Source organism: Panthera leo, chromosome C1 (genome assembly GCF_018350215.1).
Source record: "Panthera leo isolate Ple1 chromosome C1, P.leo_Ple1_pat1.1, whole genome shotgun sequence".
NCBI classification, from domain to species: Eukaryota; Metazoa; Chordata; class Mammalia; order Carnivora; family Felidae; genus Panthera; species Panthera leo.
In genome coordinates this window covers 93,308,349-93,323,526 of record NC_056686.1, presented here as the reverse complement: position 1 = coordinate 93,323,526, position 15,178 = coordinate 93,308,349, and the positions used below count along the sequence as shown (strand labels likewise).

Below are 15,178 nucleotides of genomic sequence, written 5' to 3'. Positions count from 1 at the left end.
AGGAATTCTTTAACTCCGGGTGAGGTGACTAGTCAGCTCCAGACTACGGTGTCTCCGGAACCAGAGGAACAGCCCACTAGCAAGAGAGGGAATGCTGAGCCCTAATGCATGTTTACAATGTATATTTATGACTGTTAACAGTTCAGCATCGGACGCATCAGGCACCGTCAAACTAGGGCCAGGACCTGTACTAGCTAAGGTCAGAGTGAATAGGCAACCCCCTGCTATACTCGAAAACGCCGGGCGCGTAGTACCATTAGTGATAATTGGCTCCGTCCGGTTTTGAGCTCCCTTCCCAGCCCACACACGCCGCCCACCGCGCGCTGCAAAGCCCACAGGACCAGCGGACAGAGATGGTTAGGGGTCGGGATGCAGCCGCCCGCCCCCTGGTAGCGCACGCAGACCACTGACTCCTCATCTCCGAACTGGGACCGGGAGCGGCTTCCCCAGGGGCTGGGGCCCCGAGGCCGCACCCTCAGCCCCCGCCCCAGAGGAACAAACGAGCAGTCGCCGGCTTCGGGAGGTTCTCCCGAGCGGCGGAGCTCGGGGATGGGACCCCGGCTTCACACCCCCGGCTCCGGGGGTGCCAGCCTTGTTTCCTGCTCCTTTCTCTGTAAAATGACAACTCCTCCGCCGGGCCATGTCCAACCCTCTGGGAAGCCCAGCTGGAACCCGAAAGCAGCCCCGGGCCCCTCGCAACCGCCCGCCCGGTGCCGTCCTCGCCCCCCGAAGCTCCTGACCTCCGAGTCTTTGCGCTGGTTGCGGTTGAACTCCCGGGCTTTGCCCCCGGGCAGGAGGCCTCCGCCGGCCCGCGGGGCTCCGGGTGGAGGCTGCGCGGTTGCCGGTGGCGGAGGTGGTGGCGGCTGGGGCTGTTTGTTGTTCATGATCAGCGGGCCGGGGCCGCCGGCTGCCGGCTCCATCTTGGCTGCTCCACACCCCCGGCTCAATTCACGGACTGTAGGCGTGCTACAACTCTCGCGTGATTTCCCCCAGGAAACTTCCCCGATCGCCATATTAAGTGTGGCGGCAAGTGCTGGAAGCCATCTTGGCTGCCCAACATCTCGCGAGATTGCCTCTGCCGTGACTCTTCTCTCTCTCCAGTCTTTTTGGTTCTCACCTCCTTCAGTCCCGGTTTAGGTGCGGTTTTATCTGTGAGTACTCCCGTAGCTCCCTCAGTCAGTTTAGTTGCCCCTGCCCTTCTTTAACATAGCTTTGCACTTGTCACTGCTATAGCTCTGTTCCAAACGTTAGGAGATATAATAGTGAACAAAATGGACACGATCCCAGTTTTCACGGAGTTTACATTCACTTGGGGGAAATACGGGGAACAAACGAATAAGTCAATAAAACAGATTTATGATAAACATGCATTCATCATTCATTCAATAAACACTAAATGCTTCCTGCACTTTCAGGCAGTGCTATAGAATGGGGAACAAATTAAGTTCCTGCTCTAATGGTACATAACTTAGTACCTAGTGGGAGAGGTAAACAATGAGCACACAAATACATTAGAGAAGTAAGTGCTGAGAAGAAACAAAAAGAAGTGTAACAGATTAGGAAGTGGCAGTGATGATGGGACGCATGGCTATATTAGGTTGGATGCCCAGGGAAAACAAGCCTGAGGGTATGATTTTAAATGAGTTCTGAAGAAGCGCCATGGAGACAATTCAAGTGGAGGGACCGGCCAGCTACAGAGCCCCTGAGGTCAGTGTGGCAGGTGAGGGGATTAGGGAGAGGATAGGAGGAGATGAGGGCCAGATACATGCAGAGCCATGAAGGGCATGAAAACTTTTTGAATTTTATTCTAAGTGAAAAGGAAAACCATCAGAGTATGTCAACCACGGAGGTGTATGGTCTGATGTTTAAAAGACCAGTCTGGCTGCTTTTTTGGAGAAAGGATTAGAGAGTTGAGAGTGGATGAGGGTAAACAGATTAGGAGATTATATAGATGAAAATGGGTAGGAGATTATATAGATGAAAATGATGGTGCTTGCACCAGAGTAGTTATGATATTTCTACATTGTGTGGGTAGATTGGACAGGATTTAGTGAAAGGCTGGAATCCTATCAGCAGGATAGAGAGGAATAAAGGATGGGTCCTAGATTTTTGGTTTGAGAAACTAGGTGAGTGGTTGTATTGCTTATTAAAATAGGGAAGTCTGGGAGAAAGAAAAACAGGTTTAGGAGGAAGATCAAGATTTCAGTTTTGGACATGTCACATTTGAGATGCCCATTAAACATCTTAGAGGTGATGTGTCATAATTACCTGCTACTGTGTGGTAAAGTCCTTAAAGGCATTTTCTCCATCTTTCTCTCTCCAGAGTGCCACCTTTGCTGCTCCAGCTCGATTCCCAGAAAGTCCCTGTGATGCAGCTTTGGCGAAATTTCCACCAGGGTCCCAACTAGTAGGTGCTTTAGAAGTCTTTGCTGTAAAATAATGAATGAATCTAAAGCCACTCTGTTGCTACTTCTTCCTATTGATCTTCCTGTCCTTTGTCCCTGTTTCTTTTCATATCCAGTAACACACTTGGTAAATTAGCATTTCATCCAAGCTGGGCTGGGCCAAGGTGACAGGAAAAATGAAGGAATTTGCAGGAAAGGGACCCATGCAGTTCTTGGATAAAATCAGCAGATCCCACAAAACCCAACACATAACTGCTTTCTAGTTTTAGTAACTGGTTGGGCCAACGTCTAAGACTGGCCTACCACAAGCTCTATCTCCTTGGGGGGAAAAATAGGCCTTTAAACACCCTATATTGCTTCAGCTACATCCAGGACAGGGAAGGTTTAAGGTTTTTGTTCAGTTATTCCCCTTGTAGTAATAGGTCCTAAGGAAACAAAGATTTAGACAAAGATATATGTACGATGAGATGTTCCAGCCAGTGGTATTTTCAGCTGTGCAAAATTGGGGCCAACCTAATTTGAGAAATAGCCAATAAGAAAATGGGTAACTAAATAATGGAGCACTGACAAAACAGAATATACAGAAACCATTGATATTTGTGTTTAATAATTAAGAATTTTTAGAGACCCTTAGGAAAATGGTTCCTTCTCTCCTCATCTGTAAAATGATGATAATCCCTTGTTTTATGAGACTATGGATCAAATGAGCTAATTTATGTGAAATAATTTTGATCACTATAAAGCATTTTTTAAAAAGGAATTATTGGGGCACCTGGGTGGCTCAGTCGGTTGAGCATCCGACTTCGGCTCAGGTCATGATCTCACGGTTCGTGAGTTCGAGCCCCGTGTCGGGCTCTGTGCTGGCAGCTCAGAGCCTGGAGCCTGCTTCAAATTCTATGTCTTCCTCTCTCTCTCTGCTCCCCCCTGGCTCATGCTCTGTCTCTCTCTCCTTCAAAAATAAATAAAAACATTAAAAAAAAAAAAAAAAGAATTATTCAACGTTTTTTTATTTATAAAAAAAAAAAAGAATTATTGCCAAAAGGTGAAGCCTAGGTGAGAAGGCCCTTCCTCTACCATAAGTGGTTATGGTTCAAGAGACTGGAGGAAGTTAAATTTCGTATCTGAGTCATTACAGCATGGCAGGGGCTGTACCAAGAAGACGGTGGTTATCCCAGTTAGGCTCTGGAGTAGGAAGTTGACACATACTGTGTGCCTCCAGGGTGTCATCTACTGAGCAAGATGCTTCACCTCCGTCTATACCTAACTGCATGCCGGGAGGCAAAGTGAGCCTCTTTCTGGCAATTTCTGTCTTAGCCCTGGTCAGGTTATTACCAGTCCATGAAATGCTGCATATTAAAGTCATGACTTGTGGGGCACCTATGGGCCAGGTCTTAACCTCTATCTAGTTGCAATGCCATGTGGCGTTTTCTCCATTAATGGTTATGAGAGGAAGAAAATATGGATAATGTGTTAGTTAGTTAGTTAGTTAGTTAGTGAATAGGGCAAATAATCTGAATCTTGTCTCCCAAAGGAATCAGCTGTCTGTCCCGGGACATATTAATTTATAACTTCCTAGCCTTCTTACATGCAGTATGGCTTAGTCAAAAGAGGACACAGAGATACATCCAGGGGAGCCTGGGTGGCTCAGTCTGTTAAGGGTCTGACTCTTGATTTCGGCTCAGGTCATGATCTCACGGTTGAGTTTGTGCGATTAAGTCCCACATCAGGGCTGACAGTTCAGAGCCCACTTGGGATTCTGTCTCTCCCTCTCCTTCTGCCCCTTCCTTGCTCATTCTCTTTCCCTCTCTCTCTCTCAAAATAGATAAACTTAAAGAAAATTAAAACACACACACACACACACACACACACACATCCAATGACTGATTTGACATCTCACTTGGATATCTAATAGGCATTTCAAACTTAACATGTTACAAACAGAACTCCCAATTTTCCCTCCCTTTACCCAAACCTGCTCTTCTCTTGCTTTTCCTCATCTGAATAGATGATATTACCAACCGCCCATTTTTCTCAAGCCAAAACCTAGGACACATCCTTAATTTCTCTCCTTCCCCCTTCCATCTAGTGGGGCGGTGACTTTCCCATCAAAACCTGTCCTGGCGCCTTCCCTGCCCTTCACGAACATCATTACTCGTCTTCCCTGCTTCCCTCGCTGCTGTTGTTTTCCTGATTCTCCCCACAGCCAGACTGAGCTTTTAGAACCACATATTAACTGGTGTAATTTCTTTGCTCTTACTCTGCCATGGCTTCCCACCTCACTTAGATTTAAGTTGTAACTCTCTACAAGGCCCACATGGGCCCAGCAGGGCCCTGCCTGCTTCTCTGACCTCAGCCCCTACCACACTCCTCCATTAGCCTCAGGGCCCTCCACACTCTCTCTCTCTCTCTCTCTCTCTCTAGCCTGCCAAGTTTGCAGCCACCTCAAGGCCTTTGCACTAGCTGGTTTTTTGCAGTGAGGGGAGCAGGGAACTTGGGATGTTCTTTTCGTAGATAGTAACAATAACAACAGCAACTCTCTATATATGTTTACTATATATATATGGCGGGCACCATGCCAAGGACTTAAACTCATTTAATCATGGTATTTCTCCCATTTTGCAGATGGAGAAGCCAAGAATTTGAAAGGTAAAGGGTTTGCTCAAGGTCACATAGTGTCTTAGGTCAGGTTCCCTGGAAAACAGGCTCTGAGGCAGAGATTTAGGAGGTATGTTGGAGACTGATCCTGGTAATAACACCTGTACAAAGGTGGGAGAAACAGGACTTGGGGGCTGGAGGAGGGAGAAGTTCAACTGTGACACAGTTGTCACAGAGATCTCAGTGGATCCTTAAGGGTTATCCCATATTGGAGGCCAAGGGGCCAGGCCTTTATACTCCTGCATGGACAAATCCTTGGGCGGCAGACTGCCTGGGAAGGGGGTATATCCTTGGGCAAGGTAGCTCTCTTTACCAAAAGCAACAGCTGGAGAAGGACTTAGCTGCAAACTGCTAGCAGCCAACACTCTGTGCAATAGAAGCAGGAGAGCCCGGTCTTGGAAGGAGAATTTGAGCCATGCATCACAGCATCCAGGCCACATCAGGCATTAGTTTCTAGCTCTGTGCAGCAAATGACCCTAACATTTAAGGATCGAGACAGCAAACATTTATTATCTCATAGTTTCTATTGGTCAAAAATCTGGGGATAGCTTTGCTGAGTGCATTTCACTCAAGGATGTTAAAGAAAAAAATATTCTGACACTTTGTTAACATAGTAAAGAAGACTTTAGTCAGTACCCTTGCAATAGGTGTCAAGGCTATCGGTAGGTGAGAAAGATTGGGCTCAACTCCAAATCCAGCAAAAATAGCTGGGGATTTGTAGCCAACAAGTGGAATGAGGGGGTCAGTGGATGAAAAAAAGTTACCAAGAGGAGACAGCTAGGGTAGGGCGATTCTTGCTAAACTGACTCAAAAGGAATTCTTGCTGAAGGCAGGCCAAGGTGATCAGATATCAAGGATAGAGAATGAAGAATATGATCAGATATCAAGAGTGAGGAGATTCTTGCTAAACTGACTTAGTGGGATTCTTGTTACATTTTGGCTATGCAGGCCTGGCAAGGATCCCCCCCTTACTCTACCTCTCCCTCTGCACCTCTGCCTGCTCTTTCTCTCTCTTAAAAAAGAAAGAAAAGAAAAGAACAGAAAAGAAAAGAAAAGAAAAGAAAAGAAAAGAAAAGAAAAAAGGGCTCAGAGGAGCCTGACTCCAGTTTGGACAAGCAGAGCGTCTTTGTCAAGGTCTGTCATGAGGTTACAGTCAAGCTATTGTCCAGGGCTGTGGTCTTATCTGACAGCTTGACCTGGGGAGGGGAGAGATGATGGGACATATTCAAATGATAGGCAAGTGTTAAAATCATAGGGGGTGCAGGGAGAGGCTTCTAGGAAGATGGAGTAGGAAGCACCAGGACTCGGTCTCCCCACCTAGAGCAGAGTTGCACTGACAGAATCTGTCTGATGTAACTATTTTGGAACCCTGAAGTTTGTTGAAGGCTTTGCAACTTCCAGGGGAAGGGCTGGAGAGTAATTTATGATTAACTTTGATCAATTTCAGCTTTTAGTACACAATTTACCCATCCCCAGTGGCTTGTTACTATTCTCTCTTTTTTTTTCTATATGAGACTAATAGATTTAAAAAATAATTGGAGGTGCCTACGTGGCTCAGTGGGTTGAGTGTCTGTCTGGCTCTTGATTTCGGCTCAGGTCATGATCCCAGGGGCATGGGATTGAGGCTTGTGGCCAGCTCGCGCTGCTTAAGATTCTCTCTCTCCCTCCCTCTCCCCCTCTTGCAAGGGCTCCCTCTCTCTCTTAAAAAAATAAAAAATAATAATAATAAAGAAAAAAATTGTTAGCGTGAAAACCAGTATTACTGTATCTTTGGTTTGTAACTCCACACTTTGTGTTTTACATAACTTAGAAGAATAATGAATTTTAAAGAATTATTAGTCTGTTTTGGGGTATACAATGTATAAAGATGATATTTTGTAACATCAACAACCAAAAGGGGTGAGAACAGAGTGAAGGAGCAGAGTTTTTGTATATTATTGAAGGTATATGTTCAAATTAGAGCATTGTAAGTTTAGAATCTTCAGTGTAACCCCATGGTAACCACAAAGAAAATAGCTATATAATACACACAAAAGGAAGTGAGAAAGGAATTTAAACAATTCACTACGAAAAAAAAATCAACTAAACACAAAAGAAGACCATAATGCAGGAAATGAGGGACTGTAAGGCATATAGAATACAAATAGCACAGTGACAGAAGTAAGTCCCCCTTAATACGTAATTACTTTAAGTGTACATAGATTTAACTCCCCAGTCAAAAGGCAGAGATTGGCAGAGTGGACAAACACATGACCTAACTATATGCTGTCTATAAGAGACTCACTTGAGATCCAAAGGCACATCTGCAGATGATGAAAGGAGTTGAAAGGAGAGGATGGAAAAAGATATTCCATATAAATAGTCACCAAAAGAGAGCAGGGATGGCCATACTAATATCAGACAGAATCGATTTTAAATTAAAAAAAAATTAGAAGAGACAAAGAAGGACATTATGTCTTAATAAAAGCCTCAATACAGCACGAAGCTATGATAATTACATTTATGCACCTGATGAAGACCATCAAGATATATAAAGCAAACACTGATAGAATTGAAGGGGAAAACGGACAGTTCTACGGTAACGGTTGGAGACTCCGATACCCCACTCACAATAATGGTTAGAACAACCAGACAGAAGATAATCAAGGAAACAGAGGGCTCAAACAACACAATAAACCAACTAGATCTAACAGGCACACAGAACACTCTATCCAAGAAAGGGGAACCCTCTTGCACCGTTGGTGGGAATGCAAACTGGTACAGCTGCTCTGGAAAACAATGTGGAACTTTCTCAAAAAATTAAAACCAGAACTACCCTACGACCCAGCAATAGCACTATTAGGAATTTATCCCCAGGATACAGGAGTGCTGATTCATAGGGGCACATGTACCCCAATGTTTATTAGCAGCACTATCAACAATAGCAAAATTATGGAAAGAGCCCAAATGTCCATCAACTGATAAATGGATAAAAAAGATATGGTTTATATATACAATGGAATACTACTTGGCAATGAGAAAGAATGAAATCTTGTCATTTGCAACAATGTGGACGGAACTGGAGGGTATTATGCTATGTGAAATAAGTCAGTCAGAGAAATATGTCATATGTTTTCACTCATATGTGGAATTTGAGAGGTTTAACAGAAGACCAAAGGGGAAGGGAAGGAAAATTAAGTTTCAAACAGAGAGGGAGGCAAACCATAAGAGACTCATAAATACAGAGAACAAACTGAGGGTTGATGGGGGTGGGGGATTGGGGGGGGGTGGAAATGGGAGATGGGCATTGAGGGCACGTGTTGGGATGAGCACTGGGTGTTGTGTGTAAGTGATGAATCATGGGAATCTACTCCTGAAGCCAAGAGTGCACTGTATATACACTGTATGTTAGCTAACTTAACAACAAACTATTAAAAAAAAAGAGAACACTCTATCCAACAACAAAAGCATACACTTTAGTAAGCCCACAGCATAGATAGGAAAAAGCCACAGGCGGTGGTTTGCTCCCCATTGTATGTGTGACAGAGAAAGACAGTTCCCTTCTTACTATACCTATTAGATTTGAGATAAAGTCACCTTTGCTTAAAAGAAAGTTCACACTCAGCTCTCCCCTCTGTCGACAGATTTGCATGAAAGCAAGCTGTAGGAGTGAGTGCACCTCAGAGAAGGCTGTGCTCACTTAACCTTCAGTAGAGCAGTATGCTCTTATTTATCCAGTTCAAGCTCTTTCTCCTTTCCCTGATGAGAAAACACCTCTAAGTGGCCCTGTGGAAGTAATTTGCCCAGATAGAAACCCAAAGGCAAGAGAATCATTGAAGAGAATGGACCTTTCGCTTGGTGTTTATGCGCTGAAATAGTGGTGTCAGTAATGAACATGAGTGTGAATTTCTGTGGTTTAAAAACAACCAAATCCAGAGCACAAGGGCCCCACGGGTCATCAGTAAATCTTTGGGGCCCCAAGAGAGGAAACTTTGACCTGGTTTGGTTCTGGCTTTGGGAAGCAGAATTCTTTACGCCAGGAGGCAGCAGGTTCCCTGGGCTGTCAGGGCCATTAGCAAAGTCATGGCATCTGCAGTTTGGGTCTTCATGCCCATGCTCTTTCCTCTGCTGAAAGGATCTTCGCTAAGACATAAGAACCATAGGGAAACTGCCTGAAAGTACCCTTGGGGAGTTTCCAGGTGACTCAGAAGAAAGGCCACAAGGGAGCCAGAAAGACTGGAGGTCAAATCCTAGGTCTACCTGTCAGTGGCACTGTGACCGGAGATACGTGGTTTCCTCATGGCTCTGAGCTTGTTTCAGCAGGTCTGGGGTAGGATCCTGGGATCCGTATTTTTCAAACCAAACATTCAAACCAAACCTGGTTGGAGGCTGTTTCTTAGAAGCAATATTGCCTGGTGTTAAGCATAGACCCTGAAGCCGGACTGTCTGGGTTAATTCCAGCTTCACCAACTTGGGAGTTGTATACCCTCGGGCAAGTTACTCCACCTCCCTGTCTCAATTTCCCCATCTGTACTATGGAGATAATAGTAATATCTGTCTTATGGGGTTATTGTGAAGATCAAGTATGCTTATTGTGTAAAGCATTTAGAATGGAGCCAGTTAGAGCAAACACTATGTGTTACTATTCCATAGCCACAAACCTCATCCACAACTCCAAAATTAAAAAAATTTTAAAAATCAGAAATTCCCCTTGAAGCTTGTCACAAATCAGTTTAGCAGCAAAACCTGATCTAAATGAATGGGAGGCTTTTGATAGTCTTTATCCCTTATTCTGTGAATATTAAAACATAATTGAGAAAATATCAACACATTTGATTATGGAATGTCACCCCCCCATAGGTATTACATAATATACTGAGTATTTGTGTATTTCCTAAAAATATGAAATATTCTCAACTTCAAAACACAAGGTTTTAGAGAAGGGACCGTGGAGCTATATTTTATTATTTGTTGGCAGGAGACCATGTGTGACAACCAGAGAATGTGAGAAAAGTCGCCATCTGGTGGTTGCAATGGAGAACCACGTCACACGGAGGGCAGGATGGGCGGGGGAAAGCCTGAACATCAGAGACAAATAGACCCTCTGGCCCACAATCTAGAGCAATTCTTTCTAGAGGACGTTTTAAAATATGTTCAAGGGCTGCGGTACGGGCAGAGAAGACACCACTGCCAAGAAAATGAATATTCAATTTATTAAAGCAACAAAAACATTACTTCAGTTTTTTCAAGTACAGCTTTTAGATCTTATTTATAAATCTAGCAAATGTTAATTACTTTTAATTGAGAGAAATTTGAATACCCAATTTATTTATAAATTTAAACTCCTTTAAACATTTCCGATTTGAGTTCCTTTTTTTTTGTTCGGTTTTGAGAGACAGTGCACACACACGCCGTTACACACCCTAATTGGAATCACAAATTACTTTCCCAGGTAATTTTTAAGTTGCTTTATCAGTCTGCTGAGATTTCCTAATACCATAGTGAATCCTGGCCAGGATGCAGGTGGATTTAGCATACGCTACCTAGACTAGAATACTTTGTTCAATATCCTTTTTTTTCTAAGTTTATTTTTGAGAGAGAGAGAGAGCATGAGCAGGGGAGGGGCAGAGAGAAGGAGGAATAGAATCTAAAGCAGGCTCCAGGCTCTGAGGTGTCAGCACAGAGCCCTACATGGGGCTTGAACTCAAACCATGAGATCATGACTTGAGCTGAAACCAAGAGTTGGACGCTTAACCAACTGAGTCACCCAGGTGCCCCTTTCATTTTTTATTAAGCCATTCATTCATATCAGTATATAGACTCATAGTTTCCTATTTATTCAATGGTTTTTAAGCCATTATTTTGGTGTCAGATTGTCTCAGATTTGCCCAGTGTGAATCCCTTAAAGCTGGCCTCTGTGTCTTTTTGACATACCCCCATCATTTTTTTGAGTACTTCCTTTCTCTCTGGCTCACCTTGTACTTTTCCTGCCCAGCCATGGAATCAGCCCTTTCTCCAGTCAGTCCTGGCTCCTTTAAGTGGAAAATGTAGTACCTGAATCTGGATGCTAGATGTGTGCACCATAATGGGGGAAGGAGACAGCTGCCAGGTTCACGTATTAGACAGAGCTAGGGAATGTTTGTACACACACATACCTATGTTTATTTTGGAATTCATGAATTCACAGCAATACCTCCTATTCAAACACACTAGAGTTCATCCTAGTCTTCTCTCTTTCCGATTGGTAACACCTTCTCCAAAAATGAGAAAAATTGGCTTCTATTATTCTTACGATTTTTGCTTATTTGATCAAGTCCCATGTTCCTATCCTACCTGCCACTGTCATCCCTCCCCTGTGTCAACGTCCCCCTCATCCCACTTAGGATAACTCCCTGCACTGGGCCTCACCCCAGCTCCCACATCCACATACCTGGCTACAAATCCATGTAGGTGCCTAGCTTGCTCTGCCCTACCGAATGGCAGAATTGTGGGTAAAGGAAAAAGGAAAGAGGAATCTGAGACTTACTGGAATTTTATGTAAACTCCACAAAAGAAATCTGATTCTCACTGATGTATCTCAAGTATCTAAAACAGACTTTTGGCACATAGTAGGCGATAAGAAAACTTTGAAGAATCAGTTTTATGAAACTATAAGGTCAACAGTTCATTTAAATTCCTTATATTCAAATATTTAAGATATTTTCCCACCATAACAGATGACTTTTTATAATCTCAAGAGTTATCAAATAGATTCACAAGACGGTTAAAAGTTTAAATCACTAATTAGGCAATATGAAGTTTATCTTAAATTCAGATTTATGTGTATGGATGAAGCTTCCAGAATTAAAAACACATCATTTTTCTAGTCTGCATAGAAATCATCAACATTGTTTGGGGCCAATTTAACAAAACATAAAAGGTTTTGTTTTTTTTAAATTTTTTTTAATGTTTATTTATTTTTGAGAGACAGAGCACGAGCGGGGGAGGGGCAGAGAGAGTGGGAGACACAGAATCCGGAGCAGGCTTCAGCTTCTGAGCTGCCAGCACAGAGCCCAGTGCGGGGCTCGAACCCACGAACTGTGAGATCATGACCTGAGCTGAAGTCTGACGCTTAACTGAGTGAGCCACCCAGGCACCCCCGTATTTTTTTTTTTTTTTCAAAAAATTGTTTTAACGTTTATTTTTGAGAGACAGAACACAAGCAGGGGAGGGGCAGAGAGAGAGAGAGGGAAACACAGAATCCAAAGCAGGCTCCAGGCTCTGAGCTGTCAGCACAGAGCCCGACTTGGGACTTGGAACTCACAAACTGAGATCATGACCTGAGCTGAATGAAGTCTGACGCTTAACTGAGTGAGCCACCCAGGCACCCTAGAAAAGTATTACTTTTGAAAGATATTAATACATAGTCACATCAGAAGCCACAGAGATAACTCTAGAGATGGCTACAGGTGTGGGAGGGGCTGAAGCTTTCCTAACTTTAGAGACTTTAAGGAAAAAAAAAAGGTACAGGGTCTTAAAGGGGAACTGCACAAATGAGGAACCCTGAAGCGTAAGCAGATTTGTCTTTTTTTTTTTTTTTAACTTTTTAAAGATTTTAAGTAATCTCTACACCCAATGTGGGGCTCAAACTCACAACCCTGAGATCAAGAGTTGCACACTCCACTGACTGAGTCAGTCAGGTGCCCCGCAGATTTGCTTCTTGATGGAGTTTACAATGGAAGTGCTTTGGCACAGAGCAGGCAAACAAAACTTAGGATCACTACAGGGGCGTCTGGGTGGCTCAGTGGGTTGAGCTCTTGACTTTGGCTCAGGTTGTGATTCTGGGGTTGCGGGATTGAGCCCTGCGCCAGCCTCCATGTTGAGGGCGGAGCCTGAATGAGATTTTCTCTCCCTCTCTCATCTCTCTCTCTCTATACACATATATATATGGAGATATTATTGAACTCTGCACCCAGCCTGCTCCTCTCCATATTAGGTCCTCAGCAAATCTCTATCAGAGACTGCTGACTGGCCCATGACTCATCCCACCGTCGAAAACAAATTCTAATGACGTTCTGTTGTTCAGTCAAGAATGACACAGAATCCCAATAAGGTCTTATCATTTTAATTGACTTTAATGATTATTGCTCATCTGCAAGGATTAATATTGCATTCATTAAAAATCATTCAATACAAAATAAACTTGTTCCTCCCAAGTTGCTCTCCACACGCTCCCTCTGATGCCAGACATTTTCCCACAGTGTCCTTTGTTACATGGCTTGACAGAGATGGAACCCTTACCTATTATTCCTATGGACACAGAAATAGATGGGGAGCAGGGGGCAGGCCAGAGGGCTGCGGGACCTGGGCCCCTTCCCTCCAGCAGAGCTGATGCGATGGATACCACTGTTGGCCAGGTTACCTCCCCTAAAGGATGGGGTGTTCTGATTGGCTGGTTCAATGCCCTGGGGAAAAAGGGCTTGAACCATTAGCATCTACAGAAAAGAAAGCATGGTCACACTGAAAAGGAGTGGGAAGGGGCTGGGTGGGGGAGAACTAGGAGAGGAAAAGGAAAAACGTTTTGGCAAGACTCTGCTAGAAGGCTGCAGAGTGAAAGCTTTCCTTTCGTATGTTACTGTTTTTTTAATGTCTGTCTCTCTGATCAATGGCAACAGAGAAATGAACATTTCTAGTACCTAGCACTAATGCCTGACCCAACTTTGAAGGATCACCAGCTAGAACAAGTTGAGGATTTGGAATCCTGGATAATTATATACTTAAAGCTCATGAGCATAAAGCTCATTGGACCATGCAGAAATGCTGGTAAGCAGGGTGCATGGCATGGGAACACACCTCTCTAATCTTTGAGGGCCTCTCTAGGGATTCTTTCCAAGTATGGGCCAGGACGCACGGATTACCTTCTCTGTGCACAAACTGCCCTTTAAGATCTTGGTTCAAAAACTCTTTGTGAAATGTGTCAATTAAAAGTGGTACCACTTCCGTGAAACTAACATTATACATGGGGCCTAAAGTCCCGGACCAGTTATACGGAACTGTATTTCCCTCACCCTGGCCCAATTTATCCTTCTTCCTCCCATCCACATCTACCTCCCTTTAAATATTTTAGGTTGCAAAAGCACAGCTGACCAGAAATTTGCTCTTAAAGGATAAATCCTAAAGATAGAGCTCAGTGTTTTAGACTGAGTAATGGCTCAAGAAATTCGCCATCAGCACAAGCTGTATGGGGCAGAGCTGATAGAATTTGCCGTTATGGCCCCAGTTCATTGATGCTATCAACTATGGGCTTAGAAACAGAGGGACTTATCAAGAGTTTGAGATCAGCACTTCTCTAGACTCAACTGTGTACTCTCAGCTCCAAAGGTTCAAAAGAGAAACTGGTAACAACTAATCACCCAAGCAGTTCCTCAGTGTTAACACTAAACATTTTTTTTTTTTTTTTTTTTTTTGTACAACAGAAATCAATGCTAAGGGACAAAATTCAACTGAATAGAGTGCAGTCTGGTTAAAAACCTGAAAAATGAGAAGGTCTGGTGGGAGTGGAGGAAGGGCTGTACTAAATCCAAGTGGACCAACTGGATCTTAACAATACACATCTCTGAACCAGACACACCACCTTCACACAGGAAACAGGGCTTGGAACATCTGGGGAAATGAACATGCGCCACCTACATCTAACCTACCTGGCTGGTGGGTACCATCCCTGCTCCTCTGAAGAAGTGAAAGAGCACTGATTTCAGCAGCTAAGAAATGGGCTCTTTTAAGGCAATTTAGACATTGCAGATTGTTCAACATGGAAGGTACCTTAGCATTTCCTGTTAATAAGGTACCCAATTAAGACTAAAGTCCCCAGAAATGGGAAAGGAAGAATCACCTTTCTGGGCTGGGAGAGTAAAATCCTTCTTTAGTGACTAGGGTGAGGAACCTTGAACCTCAGTTTCATCTAAAGAGCCATGAAGCAAGTTCCTGTGTGGTCTGCAGAACTTGGATAATGAGATGAAAAAACAAAAATGAAATTATAGAAAAAAAAAAAAATCAACAGGAAAGGAATAAGAAGAAAATAAAAGTTATCTTAAAAAATATTTCTTTTAGAGTTGTGTGGTTCATGTGGACTGGTCCTTGGGAATATGGTCCATTAGTAT

At 43.6% G+C, this 15,178-nt stretch overlaps 2 protein-coding genes and 1 long non-coding RNA gene across 3 annotated transcripts in view; 1 reads left to right on the top strand and 2 right to left on the bottom strand.

Moving 5' to 3' along the window:
- The window catches only part of STRIP1 (striatin interacting protein 1), an 18,480-nt gene extending 17,539 nt beyond the window's left edge, over positions 1-941 (bottom strand). Inside the window, exon 1 of the mRNA XM_042953315.1 lies at positions 741-941. Coding sequence (XP_042809249.1) covers positions 741-920 — 180 coding nt within the window. The 5' untranslated portion in view covers positions 921-941. The remainder of the gene's footprint in view (positions 1-740) is intronic.
- On the top strand, positions 766-14,532 carry LOC122228324. Its single transcript, XR_006206524.1, has 3 exons — positions 766-1,151; positions 2,324-2,407; positions 14,495-14,532. It is a non-coding gene; the product is annotated as an uncharacterized LOC122228324 (long non-coding RNA).
- AHCYL1 (adenosylhomocysteinase like 1) overlaps positions 13,133-15,178 on the bottom strand; it is a 38,097-nt gene continuing 36,051 nt past the window's right edge. Inside the window, exon 17 of the mRNA XM_042953318.1 lies at positions 13,133-15,178. Within this exon, the coding sequence (XP_042809252.1) occupies positions 15,172-15,178 (7 nt within the window). The 3' untranslated portion in view covers positions 13,133-15,171.